Source organism: Copadichromis virginalis, linkage group LG12 (genome assembly GCF_057382275.1).
Source record: "Copadichromis virginalis isolate Kocher_CV1m ecotype Utaka linkage group LG12, C_Virginalis_male_GT1.1, whole genome shotgun sequence".
NCBI lineage: Eukaryota > Metazoa > Chordata > Actinopteri > Cichliformes > Cichlidae > Copadichromis > Copadichromis virginalis.
The window spans coordinates 39,352,702-39,370,872 of record NC_140629.1 but is presented as its reverse complement, the minus strand read 5'-3'; the positions used below and the strand labels follow the sequence as shown (position 1 = coordinate 39,370,872).

Genomic DNA, 18,171 nt, shown 5'->3' with positions numbered 1-18,171 from the left:
CCCTGGTGTCACGTACAGGATTCGCTACCTCCTGGACCAATCAGACAAGACTCAAATTGTTCACTACAATTGTCTCAGGCCTTACAAAGCACCTGTCCCTAAAGGTGGAACCAACTCACCTGCTGGTGACATACCTGTACATCCCCAGATTCCACAGTTGACTGCATTATCAGGTGCTTTGCCCTTCACAGCTTCAAAATCTGCAGCTGAAGGGAGCTGGAATGTTCAGGGCCGCAGCCCTGCAACCTCATCAGACCCTCAGGTTTGTCAGCCACCACCTCTAAACCAGTCATGACCCCATTCCCACTCTCCTTTGTCCCCTTCTCCTCGGTCTGAGACTGTAACGACTTCCCCCTCTGGCCATGTGGTGATACACCAATCAGACATTGTCCCTTCAACTCCTCATCGAGTATCTGGTGTTTCACGGCGATGTCGGAGACGTCAAGTTGTGCCTCCCAGATACCTCAAGGACTATGTTTTGAACTGAACTTGTTTTTGGTTTTGCTGTTGTGTTATTGTTGTCCCCTTTGCTCGCAGCATGTTGTTTTTTTCCTTTTCTGTAGGGAAACGGGGACGTTTCTTATGTGAGGGGGGGAGGAAAATGTAAAGTGTAGAAGTAAATTTAAATCTAATTTGATATACAAAGAGGTGTTTACAAAGGTTATAAAGCTAGTTATATAGCTATTTGGTGGTTACGTGTTTTGATATTTACATGTTTACATGTTTGAATGTTTAGACATGCATGTTCAAACCAGTAATAAGTATGTGTTATATCTACCTGGTTGTTTTCCCTGTTTTGATCTGAGTATAAGATTTCCTGGCTTCTGAGAGGCCAGTGAAGTATTCATGAGGGCGGCACACAGGAAGTGTGAGTTGTTGTTGCTGTGTGCTGAGAGTAAAGTGGCTGCTAAAAAGTTATCCGTCTCCATCTTGCTGTTCCTAATTATTTAGAGAGATTCCAAACCATCTAGTGAACCCTCACGTTACACTTTCATCACCCTCACTGTGGCACAGGCACTCAGTTTTCGGGCTTCACCACTAGCTGGGGCTCTTTTCTATAATTTTGGGGTAACGTGTCGCTTGAACCCAGTTCACAGTAATACTGGTAAAACCAGAAAATTAATAATTAAAACGACAACAATGAAGATGTGAAAGGGAGGCCTGATTTACACCAACCTAAAGGGCAGTGCAATAGTCAAGTTGTGATTAAAAACATTAATTAAACTGGGAGGTATGGCCTCCTCCCATATCTGCTCCAAGATTATATACATTGGTCTGGGTAGGTGTATTGTTTTTTTTTTGTTTGTTTTGTTTTGGGGGGGGGTTTTTTTGGTTTTTTTTTTGTTTTTTTGGGGGGGGTTGTTTGTTTTGGGTTTCTTTTTTCCTCTCTCCCTCCTCTGAATATACTTATTTAGGTATATAAATGTGTATGTATAGACATAGATATATGACTGTTTATATGATGGTAAATATATTTTATGTAAAAAGGACGGGGAGAGGAAGGAAGGGAAGGGGAAAAAAGAAAAAAAAACTATGTCACTGTAAATGAGATACATATTTTGTTGCCTAATTTGAATTAAAAAAAAATACTTTAATTAAAAAAAGTAAAATATAAGAAGGGTTTAACCTTTTAAAAAGCCTCATTTGATACAAACCTCAAACCTTTGAAACAAAAATAATCACTTTGTCCAGTGTTACGTCATGATAATTTTTTGTTTGTTTGTTTGTTTTTTACACTGGGCTTAACAGAAGGATGTGATTGGCCACAGGTCCAATTTTGTTGCATTGTGGGAACAACTGAGTCTGAGGATCAGGACCTCAGCCTCCCTCTCATAAAACAAATAAGGCGCTCCAGGCTTTAATGTCATTTAAACATGCTGATAAAACTTTTGGTGAGCTGATAATTCATTTGGAAGACGTGGACTGAGATGCCTGATCCTGTCAGAGGATCCTACAGCAAGTAAAATAAAGAGAAAATAAACTGGCTTTAAATGTTTACTCCAGGCTCACATACTCCTAACACTCTGTGCCTCCATGCATCACATCTGAAGTGTTACTTCACTTGCTGACTTGTGTAACTTCACCACATGGTTTCAGGCCACAGCAGTATGCAGAGTCCAGTGAGAAAATATTTTGCAGCCAACCTGTTCAAGCCATGCTTAGAGAGAATCCTGTTAAATGCTAATTTCATTCATATGCTAAATTGAGAATTTGAAGTCATCAATGAATGTGGGCAAAACTATCTTGGCTTTATAATTTTGTCGGCTTTTTAAAAGTCTTACCCGTTTCTCTGTTTTTTTTCCTCTCTCTCTCCCTTTGCCGACTTCATCGAGCTCCCACTCCTTCTAACGCTCTCGGTCTTTGTGCTGTCACTAAATGGTTCAATGTAGCAGTGAAACAGAATTTACAACCCAGTAAAGGCTTCTTATAATAATAATATTATATCAATATTCTTTTTTTTTTGTTATTATTTATTTTATTTTATTTTCAGTTGTTACAGACGAGACAGACATGAGTGAGGGATCGGAAAGGGAGAGAGAAAGAGGAAGGAAAGGAAAAACAGAAGGGAGAGGGACAGAGAGAGAGGGGGGGAGAAAAAAAATCTCCTGGATCACCTGTTGAGAGAAAAAGACGAGAAAACAAGCAACAAAAAACAGAGCAACATACTAAACACAACACCATCACATTAATCTAGCTAAGTGTAAACAGCAGTAAATACTAAATATTCAATGTTGTTGTGCAGCACGCAGGACCGACAGCGCACAATGTGCCTTGAAGTAGCAGCCAATAGAGGTGTAATTTAAGTCTACGAGTAGTGAACACCCGTGTGCACACCTGTGTGGATCAGCGCGCTTGTATTCAAAAGGTTTCCACACATCACTGATTGAAGTAAATAAGAACAACCCCAGGTTTCTCTTCATGACTTCATGAACTTCTTCACAAATAAAATTTTTATCATTAGAGAAAAAATTACCAATAATCATCCCACAGATGTAATATTATCTACAGCTACTCTTAGTACCATTGATGTTAAGTTAGACTCTTTTTCTCCAATTGATCTTTCTGAGTTAACTTCAATAATTACTTCCTCCAAACCATCAACGTGTCTTTTAGACCCCATTCCTACAAAACTGCTCAAAGAAGTCCTGCCATTAATTAATTCTCCGATCTTAAATATGATCAACCTATCTCTAATAATCAGCTATGTACCACAGGCCTTCAAGCTGGCTGTAGTTAAACCTTTACTCAAAAAGCATCTCTAGACCCAGCAGTCTTAGCTAATTATAGGCCAATCTCCAACCTTCCTTTCATATCAAACATCCTTGAAAGAGTAGTTGTCAAACAGCTAACAGATCATCTGCAGAGGAATGGCTTATTTGAAGAGTTTCAGTCAGGTTTCAGAGCTCATCACAGCACAGAAACAGCTTTAGTGAAGGTTACAAATGATCTTCTTATGGCCTCTGACAGTGGACTCATCTCTGTGCTTGTCCTGCTAGACCTCAGTGCAGCGTTCGATACTGTCGACCATAATATCCTATTAGAGCGATTAGAACATGCTGTAGGTATTACAGGTACTGCACTGCAGTGGTTTGTATCATATCTATCTAATAGACTCCAGTTTGTGCATGTAAATGGAGAGTCCTCTTCACACACTGAGGTTAATTATGGAGTTCCACAGGGTTCAGTGCTAGGACCAATTCTGTTTACATTATACATGCTTCCCTTAGGCAGCATCATTAGAAGACATAGCATACATTTACACTGCTATGCAGATGACACCCAGCTCTATCTGTCCATGAAGCCAGATAACACACACCAATTAGTTAAACTGCAGGAATGTCTTAAAGACATAAAGACCTGGATGGCCGCTAACTTTCTGCTTCTTCATTCAGATCAAGCTGAGGTTATTGTACTCGGCCCTGAAAATCTTAGAAATATGGTATCTAAGCAGATTCCTACTCTGGATGGCATTACCTTGGCCTCCAGTAACGCTGTGAGGAACCTTGGAGTCATTTTTGACCAGGACATGTCCTTCAAAGCACATATTAAACAAATATGTAAGACTGCTTTCTTCCATTTGTGCAACATCTCTAAAATTAGAAATATCCTGTCTCAGAGTGACGCTGAAAAACTAGTTCATGCATTTATTACTTCCAGGCTGGACGACTGTAATTCATTATTATCAGGATGTCCAAAAAACTCACTGAAAAGCCTTCAGCTAATCCAAAATGCTGCAGCAAGAGTCCTGACAGGGACTAGAAAGAGAGCAGATTTCTCCTGTTTTGGCTTCCTGTTAAATCCAGAATTGAATTCAAAATCCTGCTCCTCACATACAAGGTCTTAAATAATCAGGCCCCATCTTATCTTAATGACCTTGTAGTACCATATCACCCTATTAGAGCGCTCCGCTCTCGCTCTGCAGGCCTACTTGTTGTTCCTAGAGTATTTAAAAGTAGAATGGGAGGCAGAGCCTTCAGTTTTCAGGCCCCTCTTCTGTGGAACCAGCTTCCAGTTTGGATTCAGGAGACAGACACTATCTCTACTTTTAAGATTAGGCTTCAAACTTTCCTTTTTGCTAAAGCATATAGTTAGGGCTGGACCAGGTGACCCTGAATCCTCCCTTAGTTATGCTGCAATAGATGTAGGCTGCCGGGGGATTCCCATGATGCATTGAGTTTTTCCTTTCCAGTCACCTTTCTCACTCACTATGTATTAATAGACCTCTCTGCATTGAATCATATCTGTTATTAACCTCTGTCTCTCTTCCACAGCATGTCTTTATCCTGTCTTCCTTCTCTCACCCCAACCGGTCGCAGCAGATGGCCCCGCCCCTCCCTGAGCCTGGTTCTGCCGGAGGTTTCTTCCTGTTAAAAGGGAGTTTTTCCTTCCCACTGTCGCCAAAGTGCTTGCTCATAGGGGGTCATATGATTGTTGGGTTTTTCTCTGTATCTATGAAGCGCCTTGAGGGGACTTATGTTGTGATTTGGCGCTATATAAATAAAATTGAATTGAATTGAATTGAATGTAATGGTCTGTTAGAGGATGTAGAGAGCCATAGCCCCGCCCCCCAGGGGATGAAGCAGGCATGGAGGAGATCCAAGGCCCAGACATCCAGAGGCCCCAGAGTGCGAGAGCCCAAGGAGGACCACCGGAGGGGCATCCGTGCCACCCTCCTGGGAAGAGCTGAGGAGAACCCCAGATGAGGGGTCACCCAGTAGCCATGGAGCAGAAGCCAGAGGGGGCTGCAGTGGTGTGCCCGCCGGCAGCCAGCTGTGCCAGAGTGAACCGAGCCGCAGGCCCGGAGGCCCGAGGGCCCCCTTTGCCCCGGAAGAGGCCTGACCGAGCAACAGGCGCCAGCCCCCGCCAAGTAGTCACCGGGAGTGAGCCGGTACATACCTGAGCGCCCAGCCCCGGACACCCAGAACCACCAACGCACTGACCCCTGAGGGCATCAGTCACCGGCAGGGAGTGTGGTGAGGGGAGATAGGCCTTGGAGGGCCTGGGAGTTCCCAGAGAGGTGGAGTCTAAGACCCGACCTGACATATAGACACAGACAAACAGGCACACACAGACACAAACATGCATGCCCACCCGCATGCACACATTATATCAATATTCTAACTGAATATGTACAAATTTGATCCTGTGTGAATTAAAGAAAATCCCAAATAAATTCAACATTTTGCACCCTAACCCCCTTAGCCTTACATAGTTTTTAAATAATCACTGGACATATTTCCCACATAATTAATATGTAATATGTCTTACTCTTCTTAGCCCAAGAAACCACTGAAGCAAACCAATATAATGAAACTGCCTGAAGTTGGGCAAAAAAACCATGCAGCTGGCGACATATCTGTACATCTGTAAACCGTATTGTTTTGCAACCTTTTAGTGAAACAAACGTGTCAACAACAATTCTTTGTCAATATTAGGACTTGCAAAGAAAAGCGTCTGGACTTCTTTAAGTTGCTTGAAGACGTTTCACCTCTCATCCGAGAAGCTTCTTCAGTTCTAAGGTCAAATGGTGGAGAGTCCCAGATATAAACCTAGTGGGAGTTTCCCCCCACAGAGGGACAAAAGGACCCCTGATGATCCTCTAATCGCCTGAGCCAAGGTGTGAAACTGGGTGTGGGCTTCAATCAGCCAGAGTTTCGGGTGTGTTCATTGTGAAACCTGGCCCCACCTTATCATGCGAATTCCTGAGGTCAGATGGCCCAGGATGTGAGTGGGCGTTAAGGCGTCTGGGAAGGATCTCAAAACTGGATTATAGATGGCAGAGAGTTGGTGTCGTAAGCCCCGCCTCTGTTCAAAGATGGTCGCTCACAGTGGACATAGATGGCTTCTTTCACTCCTCTTTCAAACCATCTGTCCTCTCTGTCCAAAGTGTGAACATTGGCATCCTCGAAAGAGTGTCCTTTATCCTTAAGATGCAGATGGACTGCTGAGTCTTGTCCTGTGGAGGTGGCTCTTCTGTGTTGTGCCATGCGCTTGTGAAGTGGCTGTTTGGTCTCTCCAATGTAGAGGTCTGAGCATTCCTCGCTGCACTGTACAACATACACCACATTGTTAAGTCTGTGTTTTGGCGTTTTGTTTTATCTGAGTGTATGGCTGGGTCTGAAGTACACTGGGATGTCGTGCTTGTTAGTTTTTTGGGTTTTTTTTAAGCAACTTAAAGACGTCCAGACACTCCAAACCACATTTACTCAGGGCCTTCTTGATGTTCTTCTGCCTCCCTGGCTGCTGTGTCTGTGGGCATGATGTTTGCTCTGTGTTGTAGCGTCCTGATGACGCCCAGTTTGTGCTCCAGTGGATGATGAGACAAAGATACTGATCTGTATGTGTAGGTTTATGGTACACGTCAGCTTGTAGATGTCCAGCTGGGAGAAATGTGGTTATCCCAGCTGGACTTTTGTCAAAGCTGGGAAGGCGCCAAAAGAAAGTTCCAGCTGATCCGGGAGAGAAGGACAACCGCTGCCCAAGTGGTTTCACACATGTACAAAGTCCATAAGTAGCATGTTACCGTTTGAACACTGGTCTATATTCTGTAAAGGTTCTTGTTCTTATAACTGTACTGGTTTTGGCTGAGAGGAGCGAGGCTGGTTGTGCTCTTCACACTCCTCGAGAAAAAAACATTAGTGTGTAAACTTGTGACTGTGCGACTTTTAAAGACACTAATAATGTACGTTGTATAATAATTCCACCCTGAAAAAGGAAAAGTTCAAAGAAATCATTTAAAGCTAATAATTGCCCATGCCTGTTGTCACCTTATATAATTATATATTATTTTGTTTTAACTCTTTCTGAGCTTAAGAAACCACCGAAGCAAAACAATTAAGCAAACCTGTCTGAAGGAAGGCAAAAGTGTATATTTAAATTATTGTATAGTTTTTATAATGTGCTATAAGCATGTGTGCACTTTTATAGAGCTGTTTCCAATGTCGTTAAACTGTGTATAATGACAATAAAGGCTTTCAATTTCAATGTCAATTTAAAAAAACTGCAGCAGCATTTCTGTGGCAGCTCGATTGGGAAAAACTGTCAGCGATATAGTTTTGCAACCTTTGGTGAAACTGTGTTGACAACGTCTGTAAATATTAGGACACTGTGTCTTTTGTCATCATTTACTTCCAGAAATGCTCTTTCATTTGTTTCAAGCTGTCTCCTTTTTATCCTTTTTTTTTTCTCGAACACAGTTTGTAGAAACCTTTGAGGTATCATTTTCAGTGACACAGACCAAAAGAGCGAGAGGAGAACTGTTTTTAATGTCACTCTGTTGTTGCACATGAGTCACATGTTCGTGTTCATTTGTGTGTTCTTTTTTTGTTTTTGTTTTTTTGTTATATGTTGTGCTTGTTGTCACTTCTGCTCTAAATGTAACTCAACATGACTGTAAATGAGATTCAGCCTCAAAGATTTCTTGGAGTAAATAACTCTGGGCTCACGAGACGGGGCTCTCTGCTATATTTTGTGGGCGTGGTTTAACTTGTGCTTGTTCATAGTATTGATACTATTTCATAATCAGAATAATAAAACTGTGTGTGTGTGTGTGTGTGTGTGTGTGTGTGTGTGTGTGTGTGTCCATTTATCTTACCCACCATTTTCAGACCACGCCCCCTCAGCACATAAAGCATCACAGTGGGTTTCAGTGCATTCAACAGATCAAAGGAGGAAGAAGAAGAAATGTCCTGCCGGAAGAATTTCAGTCTTCTCATCTCATGCGTGCTCCTCTTCATCATCCAGCCAGGTGAGTGATGTTTTCTATTGTAATTTAATTTATTTGTTGATAATTTAAATCTTCATGTAAACAAGCGTAACACAAAGTTCCTGATATTGTTCAGTGCTACAGAGCAGTTGGTGCTGTGTTTGTTTCACTCATCTGTTCTTCACTTCATCATCTGCTGATTTATGCGTCCTGATGTTTGGTTTCTGCTTCAGGTCGTGGTTCTGAGATTATCAATGGGAAAGAAGTCGAGCCACACTCACTGCCTTTCATGGCTCATGTGACAGGTGAATATTCCTGTGGAGGGACATTAATCCATCCACAGTGGGTCCTGACAGCTGCCCACTGCACTGGGTAAGAATCCCATGCTTTAAGGAGCCTCGAACTGTCTGGGGTCTGGATCTCCACCACGCCTACTTCATGTCCCTGGGGGCGGGGCTATGGCGCCCCACACCCACTCTTAGACAGTTACACGAAGAAACCTTATGAATACAAAACGTGCTCACAAACACACACTATCTTTGGTTGCTGCTGCCTCTAAATAATCGTGTGTTGTCGGTCTTGTGTAGCATTCAATATTTATTATTTACTGCTACATGATGACTCATGTTGGTTGTTTCTGTGTTTCTGCTGTGTCTCTCTTTCCTTTGTCTTTCCCGTCCCCGCTCCTCTCCATTCTGACTGTAATAACCTTAAAGTAAAAAAAGTAAATACTGAAGATCGAATGAACTATGACAATCAAGTGGACCAATATGACAAACTGTAATGATCCACTTGTGAAAGTCAGTCTGTTGGGCTTTTTTTGGCCTTCAGACAGTCATACTGATTGTTACAGTGCCAAACAGGACAGGCAAAAAAAAAAAAAGACATTTCTTATTCTTTAAATATTTATTATATTTGTTTTTAACAGACTGTGAAGAGAATATATTGTGACCTTCTTAAATTTCGATAGTTTAGAGCTTGGGATCACATGTCTGCACACTTTGATATACTGACTGTGAGTGAGGACATCAACATGATGTTGCTGGATTTATATTTATCGTAGCAAAAAATAATGTCAGCAAACATTTTACTGATATGAGCAGTATAAACATTTTTCCAACTTTACATGACAGGAAAAAAACTAGAAAACAAGTAGACAGGTTTGCACTTTAACGAAACGAGAACGTGATCACAGTCCAAAAAATGATGCTACACAAAATATGTTTGTAATTTAAATTAATAACATTCACAAACCCAAAGGAAAGCTGTTTCTTAGAGCGTAGAGCTGATCCTCTTTGAAGGTGTTATGTATAACAGCTGCATCAGAGTTTTCCTCTCTCCTGTAGGCCAGAGGTGGAAGCTCCTCGAGGGCCGGTGTCCTGCAGGTTTTAGATCTCACCCTGGGTCAACACACCTGAATCAGATGATGAGTTCATTACCAGGCGTCTGGAGAACCTCGAGACATGTTGAGGAGGTCGTTTAGCCATTTGAATCAGCTGTGATGGATCAAGGACACATCTAAGACCTGCAGGACACCGGCCCTCGAGGCCTGGAGTCCGACACCCCTGTGCTATATAATAACACACATGCAATGAGACAATTATGATTATTGTTTTTGAACCTGAACTTTTAAAACATGTAAACAGTCATCGTGTGTGTGTGTGTGTGTGTGTGTGTGTGTGTGTGTGGTATGAATAAGGCGACTTTGGGAGCACACTCTATCAAGAAACGGGAAGAAAATTCTAAACAGATCCGAGAGGTTGTGACACACGTTCCTCATCCCAGCTACACCAGTGTAGCTCTGGGCAACGACCTCATGTTGCTCAAGGTAAGGAGATGATTCACTGTCCAAAAGTAAGTAAAGAAAAAATGCAACATTTTCATATTAAATAAAGTATTTTCTCTTTAGACACGTTCACACACATTTCAACAAATCACTGCAGATATTTCAGGAAAATATAAAAATAAATGAGTGAATGACTGATGGTGCAAAAGTTCAGCACAATGCTGCATATTTATGTATATATTAGTGCTGCCAGTGTTAATCTCAATAAAATGACGTTAACGCCAAAACTGCATTAAAGCGGCAAATCTCTAATACCTCGTTAACACAGATCGCCACGCGGGGCTGGTTAGCTCGTTAACATGTTAGCCACATCATTTTAACAAGATTAAATTAATTGACTTAATTAGATAATTAATAATAAGAATTAACTTAATTATATGTATACTTTTTTTTTTAGCTTAACAAACCAGCAAAGAAAACCGGGGCAGTCAAATGGCTCAAGTTACGCACAGCCAGAGACCCGGCAGCTGGCAGCACGTGTCTGGTGGCTGGATGGGGAATAACCGAAACAAAACGACCATCAGACGTCCTCAAGTCTGTCAATGTGACTGTGGTGGACAGACAGACGTGCAACTCTCGTGATTATTACGACCACGACCCTGTTATCACTGATGACATGATATGTGCTGGTTCAGATGGTACAAACGTCGCTGATACCTGTCAGGTACGTATGAAGATTACATGTATTTTTCCTTCTTTCCTTGCATTCAGCTCAACACCTGAAACACTGTCATGTGTTTGTTCTTGCTGAAGGGGGATTCAGGAGGCCCGCTGTTGTGCGATGGAGCGCTGGTTGGAGTCACTTCTTTTGGACGGGGTTGTGGTGTCATTGAAAAACCTGGAGTCTACTCGTTTGTCTCAAGGAAACAACTGAAGTGGATCAAGGAAACATTAAAGTCAGCTTAAATGTCATGAAAGCACAGGCGTCAGTCTCTACGAGCTTTGATGCTTTCATGTTAAATCTCTCGGTGATGTCTCTGTAGACCATTCTGCATTTGATCATTTCTCATTTTTTAGTTTCTGCTAGCTTGCTCACATTCTGCACATGTAGCGGTGCTGTCACGGTCAGTCGTTTCCACTGCAGGAACTGAAGGCGGGAACATTAACTGGACTGACCTGAACACGTTTTTTAGCCATTCAGTATTAAAAAAGGCACAGCCACTGTGATGGTTTATGGATTGCTGTTTTTCATTTTAGCTGTTGTAATTACAGGTGTATACACAACCCTGTATAAGTGTGATGACCTCGCAACGATCACGACAGCTCCAAAAGCAATCTTCACATTTCTACAGGGGAAAATGAGCTTTTTTTTACCCTGCAATTTACTGATTTGTGAAAAGATGTTATTTTCACTCAAATTTTAATTTGTAATTTCTCTTTTTCAATTATTTTTAATTATCACACATAATCCATGAACATAAAACAAAGTGAGTTTATTCAGTCTGTCAGTCATGGTTTGTCACCATCTCCTGTGTTAGAAACTAAAAATTGTGGCCAGAATGTTTTTATGCTGAATTTTTAAGCATAAATTCTTGTGTATTTTATTGCTCTTTGAATATTTGTGCTAAAAAAAACAAAAACAAACAAACAATCCTAAAACAACAATTTGTCCTGACACATTTTCTATTCTTTCTACTTTCGAATAAAGCTCGTGGCTCCTTCTTTCATTCATGGTTCTTCCAAAGCGTCCTGTTTTTTGCACCACATACTTCACTCTTTCACACTTTTCTTTTTTCGATTGTCACTTCTAACAACACGTGGCTGCAGTTTTGTCTCACACACAGCCACAACCTCGGGTCACAGTCGTTGATGCAGGGAGGTGTGATGAGCTGATGGAGCTCCGGTGTGTCTCGGCCTCACCTGCCGACGAGCCCAAACCAAACTCCTAAATCTTTCACATTATTTTGCAATGAGGAATTGTTTCAGTCCTCCATTTTTAGTGTTTTTTTATGACCACAAGCCACAGAGCAAGAAGTCCCCTGGCCTGGACCCTGAACACATCACTCACCACAAACATCCTTAAACAACACCCTGACATGATGTGTGTCAGTCTTTAGAGCACAGAATGAAAATGACAATCTAAGCTTAGTTTCACAGTGATACAGACACAAGGAGCGATCCAGTGTCCTGTAACTGTAACCTCTGAGGAGAACAAAAACAGAACGAGGACAATAACACTCGTGCAGAGCGACAATGACAGATCTGGCTTGTTGAGCAATAACCTGTTCGAGGCATTAAACTGTCCATCTGTTCTAACTGCATGATTGACCCTGCATATGAATGTGATCACTTTGCTGATAATGCTTTATGCATTTACTTTAGCCTGTTGTGTCATGGTGCACTGTGTGCAGGCAGAGTAGGAACCAAAGACAAATTAAATGAAGCCTCGTTGCTGTTACAGGAAATACAAAAACTCAGGCAAGGAGAAAACTGGACACACAGCCAGCTGAGATGATGCAACAAGGAACAGAGAAAACGGAGGACACAGCAGCTAACAAGACCATGACTAACAGGTGGGAAGACAACTGGAACTAATTACAGAGTAAAGAGACACAATGCACACAGGACGAGAGAAAAGAAACCAACACAGAGACCAGGACTAAGACACGTGACACTGACATGGAGACATGACGGACACAGACTGGACACAGAAAAGAACTGACATCATCAGGAACTAAGGACTAGTCCAGGGGTGGGCAACTCCAGGCCTCGAGGGCCGGTGTCCTGCAGGTCTTAGATGTGTCCTTGATCCAACACAGCTGATTTAAATGGTTAAATGACCTCCACAACATGTCATGAAGTTCTCCAGAGGCTGGTAATGAACTAATCATGTGATTCAGGTGTGTTGACCCAGGGTGAGATCTAAAGCCTGCAGGACACCGGCCCTGGACTAGACTATCATACTCAACACTAAATACCAGAGTGAAAGTAAATCATCCAAAAGAATAAATAATAAATTTAAAAAAATCAAACTTCTGGTCAAAGACCCAGGACCGTGACATGTTAGGTGATGTTATCATTATTCACAGCTTTCAGTTTTGTACACAGTCCAACCGGTTTGTTGTTTGTCACCTGTTTATGGGCCTTTATTTATCAGGCTGCAAACTTCCTGTTTGGGTCCCTTAGTCCCGCTGTAAGCTTCAGTCCAGGTTGCTAGGCAAAAGTTTAATGAAGGAGTCCCTCATGGCTGTTTGCATGTTCCAAACTTTAGAAGGAACGGCACTCTAACTCACATCCTGTCACATGAGCAGTTTTAACTTTAACACGGTCTAAATAGGACACAGGAAGACAAACAGTCCAGGATGATCTACAGCGACAAAACCAGCCTGCTATGTGCACACAGTCTGTTAGAGGTGACAGTGACACTAGGGATGGGTATCGTTTAGGTTTTGTCTGATACCGGTGCCAAACCGGTAATTTTGAAACGGTGCCGGTGCTTAAACGGTGCTCGAACCGATGCTTAAAGAATGGAGAACACACACTTTGTCCAAAACCCTCTCATGTTTAGCTTTTTTTTGTCATGGTCCAGAGTCTGTGACTTCATGTTTATGTTTTAGTTTATTGTTATTCTGGGGTTTTGTACTGTCCTTTTTTCACGTTTCGTGTTCCTATGTTCTGTTGTTTGTGTGTGTTGTGTCATTACGTGTATGTGTTCCTGTCTTGTTCTGAAGGTCCTTTTCTTATGTGAGTGTGTTCAGCTTACGTTTCACCTGCCTCGTCAGTCATGATTTCACCCAGGTGTGCTTCCCTCCTGTCTCCCATCCCCTGATTACTGCTGTGTGTATTTAAGCCCTGTGTGTTCTCCTGCCTGTTGCCGGGTTGTCTCCCTCTGTCGTCTGTGTTCGTTCTGTGTCATCTACCTGCGTCTGCCTGCTTTGCCCTTTCAGTTCTGTGTTGTGTTTTTTCTCCAGTTTAGGTTTTGCTTTGTTTCCGTCCACACCTTTGAATGAAATGGATGTTACTACACTGCCTTCCCAAGTGACTCCCAATCACATAAGAGTATGAGACAGTGGACCTTTTTTACTTAGGGGTGTACTCACTTTTGTTGCTGCCACCTTTGCTTGGTTTAGGCAATAATGGCTGTGTTTGAGTTATTTTGAGGTGACAGCAAATTTACACTGTTATACAAGCTGTACACTGACTACTTTACATTGTAGCAAAGTGTCACATCTTCAATGTTGTCCCATGAAAAATGTGAGGGGTGTACTCACTTTTGTGAGATACTGTATCCATCCATCTCTCTCACACACAGAGTCAGATTTTAATGTTTATGCCTTTAATTTAAGAACAACTTTATTTCATGTTTGGTAAATTCTTTTATTACAGAGACTAAACTCACAATGTTTAAGCTTGAAGTGAGCTCATAGCAGACTCCAGCTGACTGCAGTTGTATTAAAAGCAGTGATGGTTTCTCTGAGTGAAGGTGAGCTGCTGGCAGGAACACAGTTTGTAGGAATACACCCGGAGCGTCTGCAGGGAGAAAAGGAGAAGTTAGAAGCTGCTGTGGTGCGTTTGAAGAGTCTTTGCTTGTAATCGGGTTCATAGAGAGACTGAGGAAGTGACATTTCTCCATTTCTGAATAATCACACCAACACTTGTCACCTTCTCACCAAGCTTATCGCTGATGATCTTGTTGTCTACCCCAGTGTACGTCTTCAGTCGTGTCCCTGATGTCCTTCGGTCTTACCCACGGTGATAGGAGGTGAGCATGGAGTGAATTGATTCAGTGGATCGGTGTGCTTCATACACTTAATGAGTAATCTGTAATCAGTTTCAGCAGAGGATCAAATAATTAGTGTGGCTGATTGAGGGAAATAGAGTTCAGTTATTGTATTCTGAAGTGTTGGTCTGTAGTTTGTACGCTCTGTCCTTTCAGATCATTTACTTTCATAAATATTCTAATTAAAATGGGGCATTTAGAAACACTCATGAGTGTAACTGACAGTGTGGACACACACCCACTGAAACTGTGAGCTGTTGCTAGAAACATTCATACGTGTTGCTCAAAGTGTTGCACCAAGATTTGATGTGAGATAATGCACGATATAAAAAGAGCTTAAGGTCATCACTTATGACCAGTCTGACCAGAGGCATTAGAACAACATCAGCACTCCTCAGTTTTGTGTGTAATTCATCACAGCGGGTTTCACTGCATTCAACATCTGATCTACCACAGCCAGGAAAAATGTTCTGCCTGAGGAGTTTCGGTCTTTTCCTCTCGTGCGTGCTCCTCTTCATCACACAGCCAGGTGAGTAACGTTTCTATTGGGCTTTAATGAATGATTGTGTTATGTAAACAACAAAGAACACATTGCTGATATCTTGGTGCAGTGTTTTTCCACTCATCTGTTCTTGACTTGATCATGTGCTGATTTATGTTTTTGGATATTTTCTTTTTGTTTCAGGTCACGGTTCTGAGATCATTCAAGGGAAAGAAGTCGAGCCGCACTCGCTGCCTTTCATGGCTTATTTAAGAAGTAAACTGTCTTCGTGTGGAGGGACATTGATCCATCCACAGTGGGTGCTGACGGCTGCCCACTGCACTCGGTAGGAACATGAACTTTTAATTTTTTCTTATTTTTTTCTAAAAAATAAAATTACATTATTTATTTTTTACAGACCGTGTGAAACATTGTCTCCTTTGTTAATTGTGATAAATTGTAATGTCCATGCACTCACTCTACTAATACATACTGGTTTAGAGTGAGTGCATTACCATTTTACTGCGAAGGTCAGTACAAACATTTTAGCACGTTGCTATATCTACATGTCTTTCCTCATCTTATATTCTTGTTTTCTTACATTATAGACAGAAACCAAACAGGTGAATGTGTTTGTGGAAACCACTCAAAGTTTGTCTTCATGAAATGTCTGAAAGACAACAGCTTGAATGAAAACAGAGGCTTATCACATCATAAATGTATTTAAAAAAATAAATGTTTCTCTAATTCAGCTTTCATTACATTCACACATGAAGAAAAGCTGCCTTTTAAATAGTAAAGCTGAACGTTTTAAGGTGTTCCAGCTGCTCCAGAGCTGGAACAAGAAAGTAGGAAGTAAAATCGATCCAGAGTCTTCAAAGGTCAAAACACACACGTTTCTATAATTTTACATGTCAAGCTGTTTAAGCCAAGAACTGTACAGATATTTACAACTCTTAAAACATTTTATATTATTCGAATTCTTATTTTTTTCTTATTCTTGATTTATAATATTTTATATTGTTGAAGTTTGTATTTCAGCTGGAGGAAATACGATGCTACGATGTTGTTAAGTCTCTAATGATCATCAGAGACTTAGTAACAGCCATTACGCAGCCAGATGTATTAATATATACACTAATAGCATTAATATGATTATTCTTATAGAAACTCCTGATCTGTTAACTCTCTAAATGTGTAACTTTTCTTTGACAGTATGTATAAGGTGGTCCTGGGAGCGCACTCCATCAGGAAAAAGGAAAAAGATTCAAAGCAGATCCAAGAGGTTGAGAAACTTTTTCCACATCCCAACTATACCCATGTAACCAAGGGCAACGACCTCATGTTGGTGAAGGTAAGGTGGTAAACTAATCCCCAAAAACAAGTCAAGTAAAAATGCAACAGGATTAATGCATTTGTTTTTACCTTACATGACGTATGTCTGTGTATGTCTACGTTTCAATAATACTGCACATATTTCCCATTTTCAAAGTAAAACATGCAAATAGATGACGGTTCAAGACTTTAGCACAGTGCTGCATAAATATAAGCTTTAAGACCAACTCTGTAAAGTTACTACATCAGTGTCACTCAGTGTTTCTTTTTTTAGCTTCAGGAACCAGTGACTCTGACCAGGGCAGTGAAGTGGCTCAAGTTTGGCAACACTGTGAGATACCCGGCAGCTGGCAGCACGTGTCTGGTGGCTGGATGGGGACGAACCGAAACAAAACGACGATCAGATGTCCTCAAGTCTGTCAATGTGACTGTGGTCGACAGACAGACGTGCAACTCTCGTGATTATTACAACCACAGACCTAAGATCACCAAACACATGATATGTGCTGGTTCAGATGGTACAAACGTCGCTGATACCTGTCAGGTACGTATGAAGAATACATGTATTTTTCCTTGTTTGAGGTAAATGTTCATTCAGCTCAACACCTGAAACACTGTCATGTGTTTGTTCTTGCTGCAGGGGGATTCAGGAGGGCCGCTGTTGTGCGATGGAGCGCTGGTTGGAGTCACTTCTTTCGGACGGGGTTGTGGTGTCATTAAAAAACCTGGAGTCTACTCGTTTGTCTCAAGGAAACAACTAAAGTGGATCAAGAAGACAATGAAATCATTCTGAATGTCATGAAAGCACAGGCGTCAGTCTGCACGAGCAAGATGAGAACCTTTGATGGTTTATGGTAAATCTGTCAGTGCTGTGTCTGTAGACCATTCTGCATTTGATCATTTTAGTGTTTCTCTTACATTTCATTATATTTTAGCTTCTGCTTTGCAATAATTGTTACACACTCTGCGCATATACAGTATGATAGCAGCCCTCTCGTGGTTAGTCCATTACTGCCATTGAAGGAACTTAAAGCAGGCACAATGTGGCACAAACATTAACTGGACCCCAAACCATCTGGGGGGGGGGGGGGGGGTAAATCAGCTTCCTGAAACAAGCTGCAAATTCCTGCTGCAGGACTTATTTTCATTTTGCTCTCTTCAGAGAGATTCACCACCTCCTGTATTATATTCTTTCTTTTTTTTGCACGCTTTCTCATTTGTTCATTTCTCATTCCAATTATTTGTGCTTAAAAACCAACAATGATATTTCTCTAACTTTCTAATAAAGCTGAACGCATGAATAAAAAGACACATTTCCGTCCTCTTTCTTTCATTGTTTCAGAGGATCTCTGACATCCAGCACATCCATAAAGTCATGATTTCAGCATCTCCACCAACTCTGTGTCTTTGTTTATCTCATTATTATTCCAGCAGCCTTCTTTATTTAAAGTTTAGAACAGCATAGTTAATATTATTTATGATAAATGTGACCTCAGGTGTTAAAACAATATCAGCACATCTCATTTCCCATTGGTCTGTTTTTACTGTGTGACTGAGGGTGAGATCACATCCTGTGAGCTCAA

At 41.4% G+C, this 18,171-nt stretch overlaps 2 protein-coding genes across 3 annotated transcripts; both read left to right on the top strand.

Annotated features, from left to right (window-relative positions):
• The first annotated feature begins 8,155 nt into the window (after positions 1–8,155).
• On the top strand, positions 8,156–11,719 carry LOC146697647 (granzyme K-like). Its single transcript, XM_085476508.1, has 5 exons — positions 8,156–8,248; positions 8,440–8,578; positions 9,896–10,034; positions 10,450–10,716; positions 10,806–11,719. The coding sequence occupies exons 1-5, from the start codon at positions 8,185–8,187 to the stop codon at positions 10,956–10,958; spliced, it is 762 nt and encodes a 253-aa protein (XP_085332634.1). The 5' UTR covers positions 8,156–8,184; the 3' UTR covers positions 10,959–11,719.
• Positions 11,720–14,640: 2,921 nt separating this feature from the next.
• On the top strand, positions 14,641–17,889 carry LOC146697646 (granzyme K-like). Of its 2 annotated transcripts, XM_085476506.1 has the most exons (6): positions 14,641–14,754; positions 15,229–15,301; positions 15,458–15,599; positions 16,469–16,607; positions 16,863–17,132; positions 17,229–17,889. In XM_085476506.1, the coding sequence occupies exons 2-6, from the start codon at positions 15,238–15,240 to the stop codon at positions 17,379–17,381; spliced, it is 768 nt and encodes a 255-aa protein (XP_085332632.1). In that variant the 5' UTR covers positions 14,641–14,754; positions 15,229–15,237; the 3' UTR covers positions 17,382–17,889. The 2 variants fall into 2 exon arrangements, with proteins under 2 accessions (XP_085332632.1, XP_085332631.1); XM_085476505.1 differs by lacking the exon at positions 14,641–14,754 and having other exon boundaries at positions 15,182–15,301.
• Positions 17,890–18,171: the final 282 nt, after the last annotated feature.